The sequence below is a fragment of the Otolemur garnettii genome, unplaced genomic scaffold (assembly GCF_000181295.1).
Source record: "Otolemur garnettii isolate 467f Iridium unplaced genomic scaffold, OtoGar3 scaffold00023, whole genome shotgun sequence".
In the NCBI taxonomy this organism is placed as follows: Eukaryota; Metazoa; Chordata; class Mammalia; order Primates; family Galagidae; genus Otolemur; species Otolemur garnettii.
In genome coordinates this window covers 14949873-14973421 of record NW_003852418.1, presented here as the reverse complement: position 1 = coordinate 14973421, position 23549 = coordinate 14949873, and the positions used below count along the sequence as shown (strand labels likewise).

Here is a 23549-nt window from a genome sequence, read left to right as displayed (position 1 = left end):
CGTCCTTCACACCTCTGTTCACGGCTCCAGGCCCTGGAAGGCAGATCGTAGACCCACAGGTCGACCCGCAGCCCTCCCTTTCCTCTTCCAAGAAACACCCAACGCGTGGCCACAGCCCCCAAGACCCTGCGGCCAGCGCGAGCGGAGCACCTGGGCTTCGAATCTGCCACACTGCCCGGTGCAACGTTGAGCATCCTCGCCGAGGTCCTTTCTCTCCCTGCCTCTCCTTCCCCCCTTTATCACACCTTCTGATCCTCTTTGTCTCTTTCCCAGAACTGTCAACCCCCCCCCAAAAAAAGTATCCTGCCAGGATATCCCCTTTCCAACCTCGCCCTGCCAGTCCCCAAGCCTCCCCTCGAGCAGGGCCCGCGAGCTGAGCTGCCATGAGCTCCCCCATCACCAAGAGCCGCGCCCTTGCCGCCTACCTGCAGCAGCTGCGCGGTCTCCGGCAGCCCCCCAGACCCGTGACTTCCACTGCGTGCGCGCCCCATCGGCCGCCGGAGGTACCCCTCTGCCCGCTGGTGGCACGTGGCAAGATGCAGAACGCGACCGCGCTGCCCGGCCCCACCAACTGGCCGCTGCTGGGGAGCCTGCTAGAGATCCTCTGGAAAGGGGGGCTCAAGAAACAGCACGACACTCTGGTAAGTATCTCTTTGAGCCCCCAATTCCCTCCCTCCCTGTCCTGCCCTCCCAGTGGCACCCCAAACCCTCTCCCAGGCGCGCGGTCCGGGCGCACGGGGCGCTCTGGCATCCTGGCAGAGCGGGTCCCCAGTCCTGGAGGAGGACGGAGGAAAGAGGAGGGAGGAGGGAGACGCGCTCTTGGGACGCTCGGCACCGCCAAGGATGCGCGCTGACTCCGCGCCGTGCCCGTCCCATCGCAGGCCGAGTACCACAAGAAGTACGGCAAGATTTTCCGCATGAAGCTGGGCTCCTTCGACTCGGTGCACCTGGGCTCGCCGTGCCTGCTGGAAGCGCTGTACCGCACCGAGAGCGCCTATCCGCAGCGGCTGGAGATCAAGCCCTGGAAGGCCTATCGCGACTATCGCAAAGAAGGCTACGGGCTGATGATCCTGTGAGTGCGCTGGGTCGCGAGGACCCGGGCAGGCGGCCTGGCCAGAAGCGCCTGACCGACCTAGAAATTGGGAGAGGGCGGGAATTACGAGTTTCCTGGAGTGGGACCCTACTTAGTGTCTCCATTTATGGAGACACGGCAGACCCCGGGTTTCCAAAGCCCCTTCCAGGGCAGGTGCCATCTCAGCTCTCGTGTAGACTGAAGTGGACGGAGGACAGCTGCGCTGCGCCCCCGACACCTGCTGTCAATCTCTGCAACTGGGCAGGACCACGCCTTTCCCTCAAGGAACAGTCAAAGCCGGGTTATACACGTAGTGGTGTTCAGACTCTTGGGCAAATTAAAATCCCAAAGTCAGCGTGCAGGCAAACGTCCTAGACAAATGATATTTCTTAAAATTCTCTGAAACTCCCTCTTTTAAGGTCAAAAGTCAGTTTTTTTTTTTTTTTTTTTTTTTTTTTGCTTTTGACCGTGGCCTTTCTTTCTGAAGAGGTTTGGGGATTATGATTTCTTTCTACTTGTAAAGATGGGATGAGGACGGATGTCAAGGTTGCATTTTAGATAGATAAATGCTAGAAAGTGATGTGATCCCTCTGCTTTTTAACCGGTAACATTTATCAAGTTAGCACTTTTAAACCCTTACATTGTAATGCCTAGTAGTAGTATTTTCTGGAATATAATTCCTGGAGTTAAAAAAAATAAAAACAAACATGTCCACGTGTAAGATGCAGCTTTGACACAGCTCTGTGGTCAGTTATGGGCAAATGCAGAACATTCCATGATGGCTGCAAACTCCTTAAATCTCATTATTTGGAGGCAATGGTCAAATTCTAAATTTGAGTTGCTTTGTAATGTGAGGCCCAAGCCAATGAGTTTAAAGAAGACCATGTTTTTCTTCAAACAAATCTGAGTTGCTGGTGAAGAGGTGTTCACCTGTCCACTCTTCTTGTTAGGAATTAAAACATCTGGCCTCCCAGTGCTGCCCTACAAGAGCCCCTCAAAATCCCTGAACCCCAATTCTCTAAGCTTCAACTTTGTGGTGCAATCTTAGGCTAGGAAGAATGGTGCTTTTTTATTCTTTTGTCAAACTACTGTCAAAATACTGTCCGTATTTCATCCAAAATATTCTAATCCTAACATTCTCTGGATGTTTCTTGACTTGATTCTCAGTGTTTATTTGCTTGTAAAGTCCAGGAAGGTGCAGCTGGAAGTCTTTCTGTATCTTCCTTCTTTTCTTTTCGGTTTGCTCTAAATATAATCCTACTTCTCTCCTAGGGAAGGTGAAGACTGGCAGAGGGTCCGGAGTGCCTTTCAAAAGAAACTCATGAAACCAGCGGAAGTTATGAAGCTGGACAACAAAATCAATGAGGTTTGCAAGCTGGGGCCAGTTTTTCTGGGGCTCTTAAGACATAGAGGGATGTTAATGGAGCTTCAAGTCACAGCTATAAAGTGCAAAGGGGAAGGATGAAATTTGAATGGTTCAGGGGTCTGTTCTTTCCATTTCTCCCTATGACCTCCCCCCCCCCAAAGCTCTTATTTCTCCTTCATTTGGCCTTTTTCTTAAAGTAAAATCACAATGAGGCAATAGTAAGGAGCATAGTCTTTGGTATCCCACAGTCTTAGATTTGAACCCTGGCCCCCTCTATCCACTGGCTATGAGACCCAGCTGTGCCACTGAATTTTCTTAAGCCTCAGTTTCTCAATCTACAAAATGGGAGCAACAGTTCCCACCCATGTTAAAATTAAATGACATAATGCTTATACAATTCTTAGATGGTAACATGTGAGCTGGGTTTTGCAAATTGAGTAGAAGTTTACAAAACAGAGCAGGTAGGGGAGGGCATCCAGGCAGAGAGGCCAGGCATGAGCAGGCGTGGTGCGTTCAGAGGATGAGAGGGTCAGTTCGGCTGAATGAGGTTTTCTCTGAGATGACCTGGGCACGAGGCAGGTCCTAACAGTGTTTTTGTACCATACTAAAGAATGTGACTATTATCCTTGACAGTGGGTCAAAGGGGGTTGTGAACATATAGTAATCTCTTTTACTCCTATTCAGTTGACTGTTTATTTTGAACTGGACTTGGACCCAGAGGGGATCATACAGGTGAGGGATTGCAAACTCAGAAGCTTCCAGGATCCAGGTTACTAATTTAAAAGACTAAGGCATGCCTAGTAAGGATTTTAGCAAACTAGACAGCGCATGCCTTCCTAGAGGGGACAGCTGCCCCAGCTCCAGGAAATTACTGCTAGGTGGGGATTCAGACCCAGTGCCTGAATTATACACTTCTTTTGATGAACAGTGGGAAATCAGTGTGTTAATATGAAACCTCTTGATGTTTTTATAATGATAACAGTTTCAAAGTACTTTTAATGCACTCTATGGGCAAACTAAATTTGTCCACGGATTACATATGCAGGTTGATGGTCAGACTATACCTTTTATCAGGGTTCAACATGACAGCTTATCAGCTGTGTGTCTGTGGTTGGCTTAGTCCAGGCATCCTCAAACTATGGCTTGCAGGCCACATGTGGCCTGCCTAGGACATTTATCCAGCCTGCTGGGTGTTTTTGCCACCGCTGCCTGTCCTGCTTAGCAGCCGACTCGTCCCGAGGCCTGCAGTCCGGCCTTCCAATGGTCTGAGGGACAGTGAACTGGCCCCCTGTTTAAAAAGTTTGAGGACCCCCTGGTTAGTCGCTCTAAGCGAAATGGGAGCACTGACATTGCTGCGAGGACCAGCTAATACATTTTGAAAGGTGCATGGTCCTATTCAAACCTCGTTAAATGTGAAGCATTCCTCATGAAAAGTCCTGGTTTTTGAAAACGGCATCCAAAGGCCTTATGTAACTTTCCCAAGGTCACAGACTAGGGAAGGAGCTGTGCCCACAATTTGCAGATCTCCTGGCTCCAAGTTCAACATGCTTAACACAACCACCAACCCTCTGCGGGCCCAGATATGACAGTACACACTCGGGGACCGTTGTAGCATCACGGTCCTCCGGCTGTTGTGCCAACAGGGACACTTGGCTTATTTCTCTTTTGTGGTTTATTCCTCCATTCTGATCAGGAGAAATGTTTTCCTTTTCTTAAATTGCCAGAATCATTTTTAGATCAAAAGGCGAAATTGAAGCTTCAGGAAATAACCCAGGGCAAGGTAGTTAGTGGATAAGGTGGGTTCCCACGGAGGACATGTAATTAGTGTCACTGCAGAATGGATCACAGCCTGGGTGGTGATGCACAAAGTCACAAAGCCTGAAGTCAGCCGAAGGGGCTTCCTGCTTTTGTTTATCTCCAGGGACTTCAATGGGTCACTGTGGTTGTTTTCTTTTAAGGTCTTGGCTGATTTTATGGGGAGACTAGACGAGCTCTGTGATGAAAGAGGCCGCATTGAAGACTTGTACGGCGAACTGAACAAATGGTCATTCGAAAGTAAGTCGCCCTCCCCGTCTCGCTCATTTAAATTTGCAGGTGATTTTGAGGATAACCTGGAGCCTATTGATAACTCTTCAGTAAACAGATACTACTATTGACTGCAGGACCAGGGCAAGGCCATTGCCCCCCCCCTTTAATACTTCTTTTAGGCACATAAGTTATACTTTGAACTATTGGCTAGGTCTGAAGTTGTGTAGCAAACATGTATTAACCACCTGCTATGTGTCAGGGACTGTGCTACATACTAGGGCCACCACAGTGGACCAAATAGGTAACAGCCTACCCTTGGTGGAGCTTAGATTCTAGAAGGGTGACAATCAACAAGTAATTGCATTGCAATATACACTCTGCAAAGGAGTAAGAAAAAGAGACTCAAGAAAGAACGTGAGAGATGCCTCGGTGTGGGCAGTGAGGGCGAGGCAAGCTCTTGTTGCTAAGGAGAGGTGAGGGGCAGGGGCAGGAGGAAGTCAGGAGGGGGACCTGCGGGGAGTGGTCCAGGCAGGGGGACAGGCAGTGCAAATGCCCCAAGAGGGGAAGTGAAGCCTTTGAGGGACACTGCTGTGAGTGACCCTGAGGGGCAAGGGAGACAGAGGGGTGTCTGTGTAAGAAGACGTGGTCGGAAAGGAGGAGGGTGGATCAGGCAGAGCGTGTAGGTCCAGCAAGAACTTGTGCATTTCGTCTGATTCGTATGGGAGCGGGGAGGATTCTGAGCAGATGAGGGCACCATCTCTCTCCTTAAGGATCATTCTGGGAAGGAAAGGCAGAGAGAGCACTGCCTTGAGGAGCCTGCTGCTCAGGGGATGTGGGCATCTTTGGTCAGGCAGGCGGGTGTGGGGCTGAACAAGTTGAGGGTTGCAGGAGAAATTGAGAGCACTGCCTGAGCCGGGCTCGGCGAGGGGGCTGCATGGAGGTGGTGCTTCGCTGCTGAGACCTGATGGATGAACAGGAGTTTATCAAGTGAAAAGCACAGAAGGAGGAACATTCCAGTGAAAAGTCCAGGCTGGGCACTGTGGCTCACACTTGAAATCCTAGCACTCTGGGCTGGGCGAGAGAGGTGGGGAAATGGCTTGAGTTCAGGAGTTCAAGACCAGCCTGATCAAGAGGAAGACCCCATCTCCACTAAAAATAGAAAAATTAGCCAGGTGTGGTGCCAGGCACCTGTAGTCCCAGCTACCTGGGAGGCTGAGGCAGGAGGATGGCTTGAACCCAGGGGTTTGGGGTTGTTGTGAGCTGAGCTGATGCCACGGCACTCTACCCTGGACAACAGAGTGAGGCTCTGTCTAAGAAAGGGAGAGAGAGAAAGGAAGAGAGTAAGGAAGAGAAAGGATAAGGAAAGAAAAAGTCCAGAATGACTTTAAGGACATTGTGTAAGGGCATTGGGAGGGCGGAGGTTCTGAGGGGGCAGTGACCAGCTCATGGAAGGCTTTGTAAACCAGGGACGGGCATTTGGGATCGGTCCAAGAGTAACTGGGAGCTATAGTAGAGCATTTAGCAGGAGTGTGGCATAGTCGGATTGGTGGAAGATCCCCCCAGCTACTGAGGACCCCCAACCCCCATGGAGGCTTATACAGAGACCTGTCTCTCCCATCAGACAGGCTAAGCATCTTAACACACTGGAAATCTCCATGCCAATGAGCAATCCACAGAAGGCCTTAAGGAAAAAGAGGAAGGAAGGGAGGCTGCAAATTATAGAGGAAATTGTCCACTGGAAGCCCCTAAATTAAGGAGTATCAAAGGCATTCAGTTGCAAATCAAAGAAAACCTGCCTCTGTTGTTCAAAACCCATCATTGAGCATTAGGGGAAGTCTGGAGAAGGCAGCCCACAGCTGGCTCAAGGAGGCACTGGGGACAAGAGCTGTTTCTGGCTTTTTGCTCAACTATCCTTAGCTGGCTGGTATGCTGCAAATGATTGCTAGAGATCCTGACCTCACCTCTGCATTCTAGGCAAAAGCAAGGAAGGGGAAAAAAAGAAAAGGAAAGAACTAAGCCAGCTGTGCTGTATCCCTTGATCAAGAGGGCAAAAAGGAGTTTTCCCTTTAGGTTCCATTGACCCTACTCGGGTTATGTGGTGACTGGCATTTGCTACAGTGAAATCAGTCTTAATTCAATCCTGATTTATCCCCTGAGGCCTGATACACCAGTGAAGGGGCTGCCCTTCACAGCAGCTAATGCCACCCTAGAAAACATCAGGATTTTCTTAGAACAGGATGGGGAGAGATGAATATTTGGGGGGCTATTAGCAATGTCTGTTATATGTGATATCAATGATAAAGTCTGGCAAAAATAAGACATTCTAAGAGAGATTCATTCATAGAGAGAGAACAGATGGCTGTCCTGGCATAGTGGCAAAATTTTGTGGAGCCGACCTGCATTAGGCGCCAAAAAGTGGCCCACAAGTGGGAAAATACCACTCTTGGGTTGCACCCACCAGGGCTTAGCATTTTTGAAACATTGTAACATATTCATGCACATGTGAATCAGTTGTACTGTTATGATGTAGCAACCCACTGATTAGAAAAAAATAAAGTTTATGCTGTTGAATATGCTTTATAAAGTGGAAAAACCTAGGTATTTATAGATAAGAAAGTACTATCTTAATTTTAATATGAGTTTTATTCTACAGTGCCCATCTGGTAAATAGTTTTGTCCTAAATTTTATAGGCTCCTATACTATTTGGCTGTGTTCTCCAGAAGTACCTGCTACCCAGGCTATTTAACTAGTTAACGTTTTCATTAATTGTTTTGAGTTTATCTTGAAAATAAAATGTGTAGCATTTCTATAAATTCAAAGTCAGAATCACTGCCATAGATGACTTGCTGTAAAAATAAATAATTTTTTTGAAAGTTCATGGATCATCCAGACAGAGCTCTACCTCAGGTGCTCCCCAATGGTACATGGGCTGTGCGTTGAGAACTCAAATAGGAAGAAACCTTGAAAGGCTGGACAGAAAAAAGTAGAGTCTGGAACACACGAATGTAGTCCAGAGAGCTGTGGAATTGCACTGGCTGAGTTTATTGACTCCCCCTTCTCAGATTTTAGGCTGGTTGTTTATATTCTTAGACCCAGCATCCTCGTTTATAAATCAAAAGCTAATTATCCACTGACCCAAGGGCAGATGTAGAGATCCCGGATCATAAAGGAAAATGGTTATAGAAGGTAATTTTTAGGAAAGTGGGGAAAATATTTAAATAGGTAGTTGTATTGAGGGATGGCTGCTACTGTTCTTAGAGATGTTATGATATTAGGGTCATATAGGACAATGCCTTTATTCTTAGGAGATTTCTGCAAAAGTACTTAAGTATCGTGAAGGCTGAACGTCATTTTCAAATGGTTCAGCACACAGACACGGATGTATACTGCACACAGAGAGAAAGTAATCGTGCCAAAATGTTGATGAATCCTGCATCTGAATTCAGAGGTTACAGGTGTTGATCATACTGTTCTTTTAGCTCTTCTGAAGAGTTGAGTATTTTACTTGTAAAGAAGTGTCTCAATCAAATGATGAAGCCGAGAAAGGGGATCATCTACAAGTTCTAGCCTTGTGCCGCCAGGCGCACAGTGGGAGCCCGGTGTATAATTATCCCCCTCCCATTTCTTCCTCTTGTGAATGGCCTCCTGTCGGTCTTCTTGGGCCTCCAACAACACAGCTGGGGGAAGGCATAGGGCAGCCCTGACCCAATGGCACCTTTGCCCCGGGAAATTCCTTGTAGCTGGTGCAGCTAAGGACAGTGCTTTTTTGACCCGTGCATTCTAAGGTGCTGGGTCATTAGGCCTGGAGATGATTTCCACAAAGAGAGGACAGTGCTCACGCCCTTTGCCTCTGACTCCTTCCCTTTCCTCTGTTCTTGGAGTTCTGGTTTTTTTCTTAGAAAATCCCACACAATGCTGAGACTCCACATCAAGTCTTTAATAGCCAGCTAATCACAGACTCCAGTGTTGCTATGTTGTGTAACAGTGATAATTATTTTAAATAACAGGTATCTGCCTTGTGTTATATGAGAAGAGATTTGGGATCCTTCAGAAGAACACAGAAGAGGAAGCTTTGAACTTCATCATGGCCATCAAAACTGTAAGCAGCGCCTTCGGAAGAGCGGTTTTCCCGGTGCTCTTCCCACAGTCTGAGCTCTGTGGAACTTGAACCTGCTCCCCACAGAGTGACATGCACACATATTTTATTTCAAAATTTGTACTCATTTTAATGTGCATGATATATTTTAGTGTGTTTATGTGCACATACCCTAAATCCGTTATTTCTCTGTTCAGGCCAAGTTAAAATAGGTATTTCAGTCTAAGGTCAGCTGATAAAAAACATATTTTTTTTTAAATCAGATTTTAAATTTTTGAGTTGTTTAGGTTGTATGTGGATATGATAGCACCTGTGGAATCAATCTGGGAATGACTGAAGTTTGGAAATTATTAGAAATGTAAGAGAATGTCAAAGTCAGTTTTTCCTTTTTCTTTTTGTTAAATGGTTAGGTCATAAGATCAAATGTTTTATAAACATAGAGAGTGAAAAATTACACTGAATAATACTTTCACTATTTTCCTGGAAGTGGGATGTGGGCATTGCTTCCAGGCCTAGTGCAGTGAGGACTGGGGGTCACCTTGGAGATCTACGCAAGAAGCACAGGGTGCCCTGGCTCCACGGCCCCTCTTCCAGAGTGAGAGCTGCTGGAGAGGAGGAGGATGGAGAATGAGAAGCATCTGTCTTTCCCCAGATGATGAGCACGTTCGGGCGGATGATGGTCACTCCTGTGGAGCTGCACAAGAGCCTCAACACCAAGGTCTGGCAGGCCCACACGCTGGCCTGGGACACCATTTTCAAATCAGGTAAATGCGCTGCCCTTCGCAACAGTCCACGCCGGCCCTGCAGACCAGCCTCTAGAGCTGCAGAGGGAAGGTCGGAATGGTCTTCCTGCCCTAACCACCCCGGTCCTTCTCTGTAGTTGCTCCTGATTCATTCAGGCTTTCCAAACACATGCATTGGGGGATCACTCTGGTTTAGACAAATTCTAAATAAGAGGCAGAAGGCAGTATTTGTGGTCTTTTTTCGGAATTAAGAGTGGTTAAAACCAAGCGCTTTGGAGTTAGAGACCCTTGGGTTCACGTCAAGCTCTATTACAGGTTGTGACAGCTTGGCCAGGTGTGCTCACACCCTTTCATCCACTCCAAAATGGGCTAATGATGATGACAACGGTACCTACCCCAGTGCAAATGTCTCTGGGTCTAATAGGAGTGAAATAAAAACCTCAGGGGATCAATATCTTTCTGCTAGAGGATGGAGGGGATATTGGGTGCTAGATATTGTTCCCACATACACTCATTTCATCCTCACAACACCTCTATAAGGAAGGCCCTGTTTTTAGTGATATACCCGGGACACACGGACGTTAAGTAATTTTTCTGAGCTTGTGTACTGAGCAATGGCAAAGCCAGGGCTGGAAGCCAGGCAGAAGAGCTCCAAGATTCAGACTTGGACGCTGGTACCATACGTGAGCATCATCAATGCCAATGTCATCATTCTAATTACTGTGGTGGTTTTGTGAATAACAGATTGAAGGGAGGGAAACAGCTGCCTAGAATTTATGTTATAACTGTTAAGAAATTTTTACCATTAATACCAACGTCCATGGGCACTGTTCTTGTGCATATATGGGGAGAGGAGTGTATGTTTGGTAATACCTGGGTTCAAGTTCTGATTCTGAAAGTGAACCCAGTGCCTCCACAGAGTTCTAAGCTCTCACTGCTCAAAATGTGACCTGCAGCCGGGAACATTGGTTCGTGCCTGTAATCCTAGCTGAGGCAGATGGATTACTTGGGCTCAGGAGTTTGAGACCAGCCTGAACTAGAGTGAGACCCCCATCTCTACCAAAAATAGGAAAATTAGCCAAGTGTGGTGGTGGACACCTGTAGTCCCAGCTACTTGGGAGGCTGAGGCAAGAGGATCGCTTGAGTCCAGGAGTGTGAGGTTGCTGTGAGCTATGATGCCACAGCACTCTAGCCAGGGTGATAGTGTGAGACTGTGTCCAAGGGAAAAAAAAAATGTGATCTACAACCCAGCAGTGTCACCCACCACTTGTCAGAAATGCAGACTTTCCAGCCCACTCTGGACCCCTGATTCAAATCTGAATTTTAAAACGATGCCAAGGTGTTTTGTATGCACATTAAAATTAAGAAGACTTACTCACTTTGGGCAATGATAAATTTTGGCTGACTTAATAATAAGGTGATATTAATTTATACGGCAAACACTCAGTGTCCCTGAAAAGACCCCTTTTAGATAGGGGCCGAAAAAGATTTTGATCTTAGATTTCCTTTTTATCCTTTGCTTCATCCTAATTCTCAACTGACTTCCTTTCTTTTTTCTCATCTCTAACAGTCAAATCTTGTGTCGACAACCGGTTAGAGAAGTATTCTCAGCAGCCTGGCGCGGATTTCCTTTGTGATATTTACCACCACAATCAGCTTTCAAAGAAAGAACTGTACGGGGCCGTCACGGAGCTGCAGCTGGGCGGGGTGGAAACGGTAAGGGGGGGCCGGAGTTTCGTTGCTACATGAACAGTCTGCCCAATTTTTCATGACAAATTTTAAACAGTGATTCGACTCACTCATTCCACCAAAAAGTCACATGCTAGGTACTTTGAGGTGCTCTCAGGGACCAGTCTTTTCTGCTTGAGCATAGAGGAGGAGGAGACTGTCCACCTGCTCCGTGGATGAAAATCAGGGTAGGATCTAATCAGTGCTGTGAAAAACCTGCAGACTGCCACGGAAATTCAGGAGCAGTAAAGGTTTAAGCCTTATCAAGATAGGTAGTTTAGATTTTTAAAAACAGAGATATTTTGGTTTGTTGCTCATGTTACCCCAAAGTGCCTCATTAAGGCTGTGAACTAACTGCAAAGTTTTGAATACTCTTTTTCAAGCCAATGATTTTTTTTTTGTTTGTTTAAAACTAAACATATTGAGGTGGGGAAAACTTAGTTTTAATTTACGTGAAACAGGTAATTGTAAAGACCAGCATTTTGCCTCTGACATGGTTGACATTCCTAGTACAAACCTCAACTACAAATGCCAAACCAAGCCTACAGGTGGGTTGAACCATCTCTGCTCTTTTTTTTTTTTTTTTTTTGAGCTCACAGGTCCGACCTTTCCTGCACCTAAGGTCTGTAAGCAGAGCGTATGCAAGTTCATTGTTTTCCCCATGTTTTCTTCCTTCAATGATGCTTCTTTTCCAAAGGAAAAAAGTGGGGTTTTCTGTATCAGGGAATAACAACGTCCTAATTTCTCATGCTCCAAAAGGCTGTTAAAAGTGGAAACTCATGGGCGGCGCCTGTGGCTTAAAGGAGTAGGGCACTGGCCCTATATGTCAGAGGTGGTGGGTTCAAACCCAGCCCCAGAAACTGCAAAAAAAAAAAAAAGTGGGAATTCATCTCAGCTCACTTTTCTATTGAATCACTGACCCTGAGAGGCTCCTTAGACAAAGCGAAGCTTCCCCCAATCTTTTTTTTTTAAACTGGAGTACGAGGTCTCTGAGGGAAATAACTTTGTCTACTCTGTACTCCCAGGATGTCTACTTGGCAGATAGGTGGCTAATAAATACATATTGAATAAATGAAATAATTCAGGAACTATTGAGGGCCTACTATGTGCTGGAGAATGTTCCAGCTTCTTTTCTTGTTTTTTTGAGATAGTCTCACTATGTCACACTCAGTAGAGTGCCATGGCATTACAGCTCACAGCAACCTCAAACTCTTGGGCTTAAGCGATTCTCTTGCCTCATCCTCCCAAGTAGCTGGGACTACAGGTACCCACCACAATGCTGGGCTATTTTTGTTGCTGTTGTGGCAGTTGTCATTGCTGTCGTTGCAGTTGTCATTGCTGTCCAGCTGGCCCCGGCTACGTTAGAACCCACAAGCCTGGGTGCGTGTGGCTGTGCCCTACTCACTGAACCATGGGTGCTACCCTGTTCCGGCTTCTTGAGAGACCACTATGAACCATGAGACAAAGGCCCTCATCCCCACAAAACTTCCATGCTAGTGGGGAAAACAGACAATGGTCATGGACACAAACAAATGTGTTTTTTTCCAGATAGTAGTGTGGATGGAGGAATCCAACAGGGTGATGTGTTAGAGAACTCTGGGTACCAGAAACAGCACATGCAAAGGCCCTGGGGCAGAAAGAGGGATGGGGCTAGAGAGCTAGCTGATGTGCTCAGAGTTAAGACTGGAGAGGCCTATGGGCCACATCAGCCAGATCCTTGTGAGTGTTGGTAAGGCATTAAGATTTGATTACACCTGTGATGAGAAGCTCTTGCAATCCTAAGCAAGGGAGTCACCTAACTGATTTATGTTTTGAAAAATGGACTCTGGCTGGTGGCTGAAGACTGGACTTAACAGAGGAAGAGTGGATGCAGAAGGCCATTTAGCGAGATTGGTCTCTTCCAAGAAGGTCAAGCGGGGATAGTTTGTGTCCCTGAGGTTTCCCAAACCACTTACCCTCCAATCAGCCCCTGGAGGCTTCCTAATGGGCCTGGGCTGTCTGACATGGCTTTGGTGCAAGCTACAGTTATCTGCCTTTTGGAAACTCTATTTGTACTTGTGGCAAGGAACTCACTGATATGGTTAAATCAGTTTCTTTTTTAAGTCTGGGCTATTCTGAAAGTCATATTGGGAAAATCAGAGAAATTTGAAAGTGTATCTAATTTGGTGGGTACGCCCTCTTCCTGTTTTGTAAATTAGACTTTTATAATAATGCTATCCATAGTTTATTTGCAGCCGAGGCTGCCAGGCCTCTGACAGGAGGAAGCCTGACTTGGAGGCATCTTCTTCCAAAAATAATAAGTAACCCTTGGCTCCGAGTGGGCTTGCCCTTTGCTCATTTTTGTGACTGGCACATAGCACTTAGCGACAGCGTCTTCATGTCTGCACAATGGGGACACGGTGACCATTTGAGGGGATATTTGGCTTAAATTAGCTAAGAAAGGCCTAAAAAATAACACATATGACAACTAGCAGTGAATACTATGTAGCTAAAAGTTGCACTGGCTAGTTCCACTATATTTTTTCTCTTCTCTTTGCCTTTGGAAAGGAAATAAAGGCCAGAGGCCTTTGTCAGAAATTGTGGCCGGTTCCTTAAGAAACTCAACGCTAGAATTTCTCATTTTGGTGTTGGCACTCTCCTATGCGAACTCTTGGCATGTGGCTGAAACCCTGAATATACATAATGCCTTTTTATTTTTGTGGTAACATTTGAGGGTGTGGCCAGAAGAACTTTTAAATTCTGGAAGTGCAGTTCCTTAGATATTTGCAGGATAAAATTTTTTAAAGCCTCTCGTTCACAGTACTCCAACCATCTCTCTTTTTCTCTCTTTATTCGATTTTTACATCAAATAATTTTTAATTAAAGTTTGGAGATAATTGTAGATTCACACCAGTTCTACGAAAAATAGAGAGGGATCCCTTGTATTCTTCACCAACTACCCTCCCCTGGGAATATCTTACACTGTAAGAAAACACCGTTATAACCTGGAAATTGACCCTGCTACAATCCACCAGTCTATTCTCATTTCTCCAGTTTTATGTATGCTCATTTATGTTCAAACAATTATTGTGTCAGACTATGATTTTCCTTTCATTTTATTTATTTTTTGAGACAGTGTCAAGCTGTCACCTTGGGTAGAGTGCTGTGGTGTCACAACTCACAGCAACCTCTAACTCTTGGGCTTAAGTGATTCTCTTGCCTCAGCCTCCCAAGTAGCGGGGATTACAGGCACTGCCGCAATACTCGGCTATTTTTTTAATTGTTGTTGCAATTGTCGTTGTTATTTTAGCAGGCCTGGGCTGGGTTCAAACCCACCAGCCTCAGTGTATGGGGCCGGTGCCCTGCCCACTGAGCTATGGATGCCACCCTAGACTATGATTTTTAAGTGTCCTAATGTAGCTGATTATTTATAGGATTCTAGTTTGAGTCTCTCATTAAATAAGCAATCCTTAATGGATATATGTCTATCTTGTAAAATAAATCTGGCCTTTTTGTGTTGGATTGAGTTAAGGCACAGCAAACAAAGATGTGAGAACGCCTTCCTGATACACTTGCAGAGTGAGGGGCAGGCATCTCCTTCCGTCACCCGATAGTAGAGTAAGGCGGTCTATTTGCAAAAACTCACATCTGTGTCCATTTGGCTTTCAGACAGCAAACAGCTTAATGTGGATTCTCTATAACTTATCTCGTAATCCCCAAGTGCAACAAAAGCTTCTTGAGGAAATTCAAAGTGTTTTGCCCGAGAATCAGATACCACGTGCGGAGGATGTGAAGAATATGCCGTACTTAAAAGCCTGTCTGAAAGAATCTATGAGGTAAAAACATATGTCTGAGCCAATACAAATATTTCAGCAGCTTCCCCAAATCTCAGGCAGCTCCCCAGCTCATTAGCAACTTTTATCCAACTGCAAAAAAGAGCTTTGGGACTATATATTTTTTTATTACTCACTACCTAAATCATTTGGGCAAATTCTACTAAATCTTAGAAAGCCAATACCCTTCCCTTTTAAATCAGTAACACTAGAATTCTAAGGAATGCTACAAGCCCGAATGAAGATCAAGGCGCGATTAATTAAAGGCTGAAAGATGAAAGCTCTTGAGAGAACCCTCGTGTTATATAATAGGACGTAGAGACGTCTTGGTTTTGAGCCTCTAGGATAAAAGAGTCTTAGAAAATTCTTTTTATACTCTTTCTGGAAAACAGAACTCACCAGATCTTAGGATTAGAAGGAAATGATGTTCACTTCATGATGCATAAGTAGGAGAAAAGTAGAATAAACATCAGCCTTCAAGGTGAGATATCAGAAAGAGACACATCTAAGGGGTTTAGCCAACACAATAAGATAAGAAAAAAGAAACAGGAAATGTAAGTATCAGAGAAAGAGACGGAAATCTTTTAGAAGAGTTGTGATCAGGTTCCCTTCCTGCCTGTCAACTTCTGCAGCAATTCTGTCTCTAACCCAGTCTGCATTGCCAGCCACACCGCAGGTCTGTGCCCATCTTAACATCTTTGATTTTTCTTTGTTCAGGCTCACCCCAAGTGTGCCATTTACAAGTCGGACTCTTGACAAGGCAACGGTTCTAGGGGAATACGCCTTACCCAAAGGAGTAAGTAGAATCTGTATGTTTCGTACCCACAAAACATGGAAAGATAATCTTCCCGAATATTCGTCAGAGCTCTCTAACGTTTTTTACTAGGAGAAAATTCATTACGAAAATTCACTGATAGCAGTACTCAGCTGGCATGGTACATAGTGTAGGATTAGAAATAATGGCTGTGGAGACAGAGACCTGGGTTCAATTTCACTTTTATCTGTGTACTCTGAGTTGCATAACTTCTGTGAGACTCAGCTTCCTCATCTGTAAAATGGGATTAATAACAGAATCGACCACACAGGGTCCCTGTGAAAATGTGATGCAAGATTTTAAAATTCTTTATCGATTTATGACCCGGCTCATTTTAAGCACTCCATGCTCATTGGCCATCAGCACTATTACAGACCTGTGGGTTTATTTTTACATTTGTAAGGCGCTCACTTTTGTAAGTTTTGTGATTCAAATGGACTTCTCTGGTTATTTTTAATGCTGTGCGTTTCTGTGTGTTTTCAGACGGTGTTGATGCTAAATACCAAGGTGTTGGGGTCCAGTGAAGACAATTTTGAAGATTCAAGTCAGTTTAGACCTGAACGTTGGCTTCAAGAGAAGAAAAAGATCCATCCTTTCGCACACCTTCCGTTCGGCGTCGGGAAAAGAATGTGCATCGGTCGCCGGCTGGCCGAGCTGCAGCTCCACTTGGCTCTTTGTTGGGTAAAACCCTTTGCTGGAAGTCTGCAGCTGTGTTCTGTGTTAGCTCACAAGGCCGGAGAAGGGAGGAGTAATTCTGTCCTTCTGTGCATGTGTGTTCCAGATTGTCCGCAAATATGACATCGTGGCCACAGACCTGGAGCCTGTGGAGATACTGCACCTGGGCATCTTAATGCCCAGCCGGGAGCTCCCGATTGCCTTCTGCCGGCGACGAGATACCTCAGGTGAGCGCCTGGGGTGTTCCTTGCCCTGTGCAAGGTGCCAGGAGAGACCAGGTATGGCAAGTGAGCCAAACTCAGTAGTCGGCCAGAGTCCCTGCTCTTTCCTCACCTCTAACTCCCCGGGGGACCTTGAGCACTTACCTAACATCTTTGCCTTCTTTTTTTTTTTTTTTTTATTTTAACTTGTAAAATGTGGACCAAACATCTATTACAGAAAATTGGAAGGAATAACATACTTAGTCCAGTGCTTTGCATCAGTGAAATGTTCAGTAAATGCTAGCTGCTGCTGCTGCTGCTGCTGCTGGTTTCTGACTGTGAATAACAGGGGTTGACAAACTATTTCTGTAAAGGCCAGTTGGCAAATATTTTAGGTTTCATGGGCCATAGAGCCTCTGTCACATGCCCCTTAATGCTGCCTTGGAACATCAAAGCAGCCACAGATGATGTGTAAATGATGGGTGGGCTGTTGTAACTGCTTTTTATTACTGCCATAACAAATTACTGAAACTCAGTGGGTGAAATAACACAAACTTGTCATCTTATAGTTCTGCAGGTTTGGAGGCGGGCAGGGGCCTTCCAAACTCAAAATATTGGCAGGGATACGGTCCCTTCTGGAGGCTCCATAGGAGAGCCTACTACCTAATTTGCTAATTTGGGTTGTTGGCAAAATTTAGTTGTCTATGGTTACAGAACTGAGGTTCTTAACTTATTGCCGCTGTCAGCCGAAGGCCATTCTCAGTTTTGGAGATTGCCCGTGGTCCTTGGTCCACGGCACCTTCCACCATTTCAACAATGGTTGAGTCTCTCTCTCGTGCTTTGAATCTCTCCTCTTTCTTATGTCACAGCTCTCAAGGTCCATAACATTAATCACGTCTGCAAAGCCCCTTTTCCAAGCGAGGCAACATGGTCACAGATTCCAGGGATTTAAGCGTTGACATTTATGAAGAGCAGTCCGTTAGTCTGCCTACAGACACTGTGTTCTAATAAAAACTTTATAAAAACAGATGGTGGTGGGCTGGGGCCCTAGGGTCTATGTTCATGATGTGTAGCAACGTGTAATGTCCATATACGTATTTGTCAGCCTGTATTAAGTACAGTGGGCGACTTTCGTCTGCAGTGCGCTGGTCAGGACCTTTTTCAACAATAGAGAATTTCTCATGTCCACCTCAACTTTTGTCATATCCATATACTGACTACTATTTATTTTATGACCCTTGAATTGTTTTCTTTAAATGAATACCGATCTTAATGACGTACATTTGCTTTGTGTTAAGCAATCATTTTCTTCCTGAAATAAGGAATTTCTAATGCTAGTTATTATCTCCTAATACACATCAAGATAGACTTAGAACCAGTGAAATGATCAAGTTAGCCTAAGAAATGTCAAAATCACCTTACGTGGAAATACAATGTCTGCAACATACCAACCATATTATAGGATAGGAGGTCATTATTTAAACCCAGCCTTCCTCATTCCACTTTTTATCAGCACCTCCTTGAACTTTCCGAGAACTAGCTGTGATTTGCCAACTGCCAGTTAAAAGGCGTTTGCTGGAAGGTGGACTATTTAGAGAAACGTGCCCTTAGAGTGCAATTTACAAATCAGTCCCAAACAAACACTTCATTATTCCTCACCCCGAGTCTGGTGTCACTAGGAAAGTTGTCAAGTTCTGCTGAGTCAAGCAGATAATCAAAGAATTCAGGCTTCATTGCAAGAACCCCAGTCCTGTACATGTTGGTCACGATGGACTACGACTTTTGCAAGAGCCCAGGGCAATTTTAGTTTTAACTTTTATCTTTTGCCCTCTCGTTTATTTTATTTTATTTTATTGTTGGGGATTCATTGAGGATATAAGAAACCAGGTTACACTGATTGTACTTGGTAGGCAAAGTCCCTCTTACAATCATGTCTTGCCTCAAAAGGTGTGTCACTCACCCCCCCTCCTTCTTTCTCTCTGCCTCTTGTTTAAATCCACTTTTTTGACATGTAACTGAAATATATACTTTATTTTTCAGATTAGCTTTTCACCGAGACCAAGAACAGGAATTTTTACGTTCCTGAAAGAATGGTGCTCCCGGCTTCTGCATTGCTGGAAAGCAAACTTCAAGAACTAGACCGTGCAACAGCATATAAAGAACATCTAGGCCTAGGTGTTTATATTCTTTCCTATGTACAATTGTTCCAGAATCTGTACTGTCTGTCCAGATGATAGATCTGTTAAGATCTCACCAAACTCAGGGAAGCAGACTCGGGTGTTGGAAGGCAAAGCCTTCTGCAGGGTACGCTGCGAGTTTACACGTAACCTACATCAACACAGGCTGCATTTGCATAGAATCGCCCATGCACCTGTTCCCCTTGCATCTTCCAAGACACGAGAGAGGCTGGGTATTTGTCAGTTATTAAGGTAAACTGTTGCTGACTGTTTGAGCTCCTCCTCTACCAAATTCACTGTTTGAATCTTCTTCTCAAGAGTAAGTTTACATCTCACAATGAAACACCTGCTGCAGCTAAATTGTCTAGGGCTGGGACAGCTAAATTGTCTAGGGAATGCACCTGTTGTAAGCCCGTTTAATGCCATACTTGAGGAATTAACTGCTAATAACATAGACAAGTCTGAATGATGATGAAAGGTATCAGGACCCCCAGGGAATCACATTCTCCCTGCATTGAAATGGAAACAATATCAGAAAATTAGAGAACACCTCTCTTTTAAATAGGAGTTTAATGAAGTCAGAACCTCTGGTATAGAATTCCTTAATGATTTCACCGTGGCATCATTTTGTCAAAGGACCCCGAAATTGTTTATTTTTGTATTTTCTCTATGGCATTGGAATGAGGATGAATCAATAGTTTTTAATTGTGTGTGTGCGCGCATGCACATGTGTGTGTGTGTGTGACTAGGAAGTTTAGTCACAGCTTAGAAATCGTCACTGTGACTTTAGGAAAATGACTTCCCTTGCCTTCATTTTCTCTGCTTTTGATGGGAAATAGTAAATCCAGCAAATGTTAGAGATTGATCATGTAACATTTGCTATGTGGTTTGCACTCCTGGGGGAATAGGATTTCATAAATGCAAAATGTATAAGGATTTTTGCATGACTTACAAAATTTAAAAATTGTGTTTACATATGTTTTATTTTGGCCTGTTTTTACTGTAACTTTTTCTAACAGCATATATATATATGTATATGTCTGTATTTTTGATAAAGACTTCCCTTTTAGGTTATAGTTTTAGAATGTTCAGAGTCATCATTTATATCTTTATACTTTAATAACTATGTACGTATCATGAAACAGGCATATGCCTTTTTTCTGCTGTGAAATTATTCTGAGAATTACAAATTCACGTGTGTTGATTTCACCTGTGTATCTTCAAATTCTTTTGTCAGAATAAAATTTTTTAAATATTTGAGAGATTTTCTTTTTGCCCTCTGTATTGCATTGGTTATGACAAAATAAACATTCAAACCTTGGCTTACCTGTAGAGATTCTTCTCATGTGGCCATTTCACAAGCCGATAGCATTTAATCTGAAACTGAAAGACAGTTATTGGAGTGGCAAAATAACTTTCTTTCTTTTGGCTGCTTAAATATTTTTCAAGTCTGTTTATATCAATCTCCACCCTCTACCCCACCATCAAGCTGGCTGTGGCCGCCACCCTCTCCCCTGGGCCGCTGCAGGAGCTCTCATCTCCCCTCCGTGGATTCGTGCTCCCTCCCTCGGTTCTTTGTTCACTTACCCAGATGTGTGTGTCTCATCCCGGCACCTGTGGCCTCCATTGCTATGACATGAAGATCCTGTCCTGTAAGCTGACTCCCATGTCCTACCAAATGCGGCCGGTCAACCCCCGAACTCAGCCCACGTCACGCACCCCCAGAGGCCTTTGGGCTCCGTCCACAGTGGCTCCTGCCAGTCTCCCTGTTCCTCCCAAGAGGGCTTGCACCTGCGCGGTTCCTCTTCCCCTCTCCCTGCAGACACAGTCTTCCTCCGCTAGGCTTCCCCCGCCATGTGCATTCCTCCCAGCTCTGCATTCCCAGAGGAAGTCTCCTTGATGACTGAGATTCCACAGGGGCCTGATCCCAGGACCAGGACTCACTGAGGTCGAGACACCCAAGAAGACCCGTGTGATGGCCGGGACAGCAGGTCGTGGAGACAGAAGGGAGCCCAGCTAGTGCGTGGTTTGGGGTGAAGCTCCTGGCAGCTCTGGAGTGTACCAGGCAGCTCTGTTTGTTTGCCTGGTGGCCAGGGAGTGCAGCCTCCACACTCCTGAGGTTCAGTGTACCCGGGAGATGCAAACCCCCCTGAACTTCTAGCTGTTGGTGCATCCAGGCAAAGCAGCAATAGCTGCTGGGGGTCATCTTTGCAGAAGGTGCAGGTGCCGGCCACTAGGGGCAAAGCATACAGAAGCTGGGGTGGGGTTCCCAGCCGTGCAAAGGCTGCAAGGGGCTGGGGGTGGGGCAAGCCCTAGCAACCCCTTACCTCCCTGGGCAGGCTGCCTATGGGCAAAGCATACAGAAGCTGGGGTGGGGTTCCCAGCTGTGCAAAGGGCTCCAAGGGCTCGGGGTGGGGCAAGGGCCAGGTTAGCAACCCCTTACCTCCCTGGGCAGGCTGCCCAGAGCTGACACTGACATTCACATAACTATGATCGTGATAATAATAAGAGCTAATGTCCATGGACTCCCTGCCTGCCCCACTCTCCTGAGCACTGGCCACATATGAATTCACAGACTTACCACTGCCAGGCACAGTAGGTCTGATGCTTCTTCCCACTTCACACCTCAGGAAACTGAGGCACAGAGAAGGCCAGCCATCTGCTTGGAATCACCAAATAGTGTGCAGGGAAGCCAGGACTCCAGTGGGTTGCTCAGGTACACCATGGACCTTTCCTTCACAGCCCACAACAAGGGCAAGTTGATGAGCATTTGTGTGATTCTCTGCCATTTTCATCCTTCTCTCCCCTCCCCACTAGAATACAGGTGCGTGAGGGCAGGACCATGTTCATGGAGCTTTGGCACTTTATGGGTGATGCTTGGCTCCTAGATCATAGAAGGGACCCCTGAGATGCTCCTTTTGACCTGTTCGTCTTTCTTGTCAATAGTTCCAACAGCCCTTTGTGGTGACCAAGTTTCTGGGCACATTTCCCAGGGTCATCCTGTGGCTGAGCCTGAACTTGTGAAATCTCCTAGATCAGTGCGTCATAACATCCCGGAGCATTTTTTTTTTTTTTTGAGACAGTTTTACTTTGTCACCCTCAGTAGAGGGCTATGGCATCACAGCTCACAGCCATCTCAAACTCTTGGGCTCAAGCTGTTCTCTTGCCTCAGCCTCCCAAGTAGCTGAGACCACAGGCATCTGCCACAGTGCCCAGCTATTTTTAGAGATGGGATCTCGCTCTTGCTCAGACTGGTCTCAACCCTGTGAGCTCAGGCAATCCACCTCGGCCTCCCAGAATGGTAGGATTACAGGTGTGAGCCACAGCGCCCGGCCTTCTCGGAGCTATTTTGATTGTCATCAATATCCTGCTGTTCACCTTACTATTAGGATGTAAGGACATGCATTCTTCATATGACATGGCCCCTAGACATCAGCCAACTACCTCCTGTTGTTCTTAACCACAGAAGCAAAAAGCTCTTCCGACCCCAGAGGGAATGCTGTCTGTGTGGGTTAACGAGAAATGACCCTTTGTTTTTATGGTGGACTCTCCATGTAACTGAAGGGATATGTGGAGGTTACTGTAGCTGTAAGAGTTTTTTCGCTCCGCTTGGTTGACCTTCCAACCTACATCCCCAATGTCCCTCCACACTAACGAAACCCCTGTTTCGTTCATTAACACCTGTTTCACCTCCACCAAATGAAACACGCCCAGCGAGCTCCACGCTGCTACAACAGGAGAAACACAGACTTCAGAGCTGTCCAGCTCACCTGGATTTCAACCCTAGAGGAGCCACGTCGTAGCTGTGTGGCACAAGGGATTTACTTAACCTCTCTGAGCTCAGCTATTAAAGGGAGGCTAACATTCCTCCTGCACAAGCATTCGCCTAAGGATTAGAAAATTAGAAAATGTACCTAACCTGGTGGTTGGCATAGAGCAGGGACAGTGTCAGAGCTCACAGGTCAGGGGTAATTCATGCTATACCATCCTTTCTGAGCACTTCCTTATTTTCTGAAACAGTAAGATATTCCGCGATGATCTTATTCTACTCTGCCTGCCTCATCCCTGGATTCATTTATTCCTGCAACAAGTCCTAGTTTGTTTCAGCAGAAAACAAGTTCACTACGGCTTTGCTTATTGCTACTGGGATCTTACAGCTCAGTGTTTAGAGCTAAGAAATGCACATATGTGGCAGTGGGGGAGAGAGAGAGAACGGAGAACCAAGCATTAAGTAGTAAAATGAAGACACCTGAAGCATCTGGGTTTTGAACAGTTCTTGTAATTTTCTGAAATTATGTCAAAATAAGTTAAAAACCCAGAGGCAGTTAGATAAGAGCATTGTAAGCAGATAGATTTGGTTTAAACCCCAGCTCCTCCACGGTGTGACCCTGGGGGAGTGAGGAACTCTGACCCCTGGCCCTTGAATTTTCTCATCTATGCAATAGGGGTAATGATCACAACGCACTTCATGGAGTTGTCAGAGACTCATTTGACCCAATGTGTCCTGCCCATTCTCAGTCCTCGGTAAATATCATATGGTTAAGAAGGCGCCAACATTTAACAGCCGTGAAAGAAGATGCATCTTTTCAGATTTCTGGCTTTGGTGGAAAAACAGAAGGTCAGGTCTGTATGGCCCACAAGCCCACCAGCCAGCCGGCAGGAGCCAGCAGGACCCGTGCTCGGCCTGCACACTCACCACTGACCTGCTCGGCCCGCACACTGAACACTGACCCGCTCGGCCCACACACTGACCACTGACCCACTCGGCCCTCACGCTGACCACTGACCCGCTCGGCCCGCACGCTGACCACTGACCCGCTCGGCCCGCACGCTGACC

The 23549-nt window shown here is 45.8% G+C and overlaps 1 protein-coding gene across 1 annotated transcript; it reads left to right on the top strand.

Moving 5' to 3' along the window:
* The first annotated feature begins 383 nt into the window (after window positions 1-383).
* Window positions 384-20554, top strand: LOC100948814 (1,25-dihydroxyvitamin D(3) 24-hydroxylase, mitochondrial). Its single transcript, XM_012803816.1, has 12 exons — window positions 384-641; window positions 882-1072; window positions 2345-2438; window positions 4397-4493; window positions 8475-8566; window positions 9216-9327; window positions 10877-11022; window positions 14683-14849; window positions 15564-15642; window positions 16144-16341; window positions 16442-16562; window positions 20535-20554. The coding sequence occupies exons 1-12, from the start codon at window positions 384-386 to the stop codon at window positions 20552-20554; spliced, it is 1575 nt and encodes a 524-aa protein (XP_012659270.1).
* The last annotated feature ends 2995 nt before the right edge of the window (window positions 20555-23549 follow it).

Bases quoted from the DNA above. Each gene is read 5' to 3' on its own strand.
- LOC100948814 (XM_012803816.1), top strand. From the start codon at position 384: ATGAGCTCCCCCATCACCAAGAGCCGCGCCCTTGCCGCCTACCTGCAG. The intron at 642-881 runs GTAAGTATCTCT...GTCCCATCGCAG, and splicing joins AGAAACAGCACGACACTCTG to GCCGAGTACCACAAGAAGTA. The intron at 11,023-14,682 runs GTAAGGGGGGGC...TTTGGCTTTCAG, and splicing joins AGCTGGGCGGGGTGGAAACG to ACAGCAAACAGCTTAATGTG.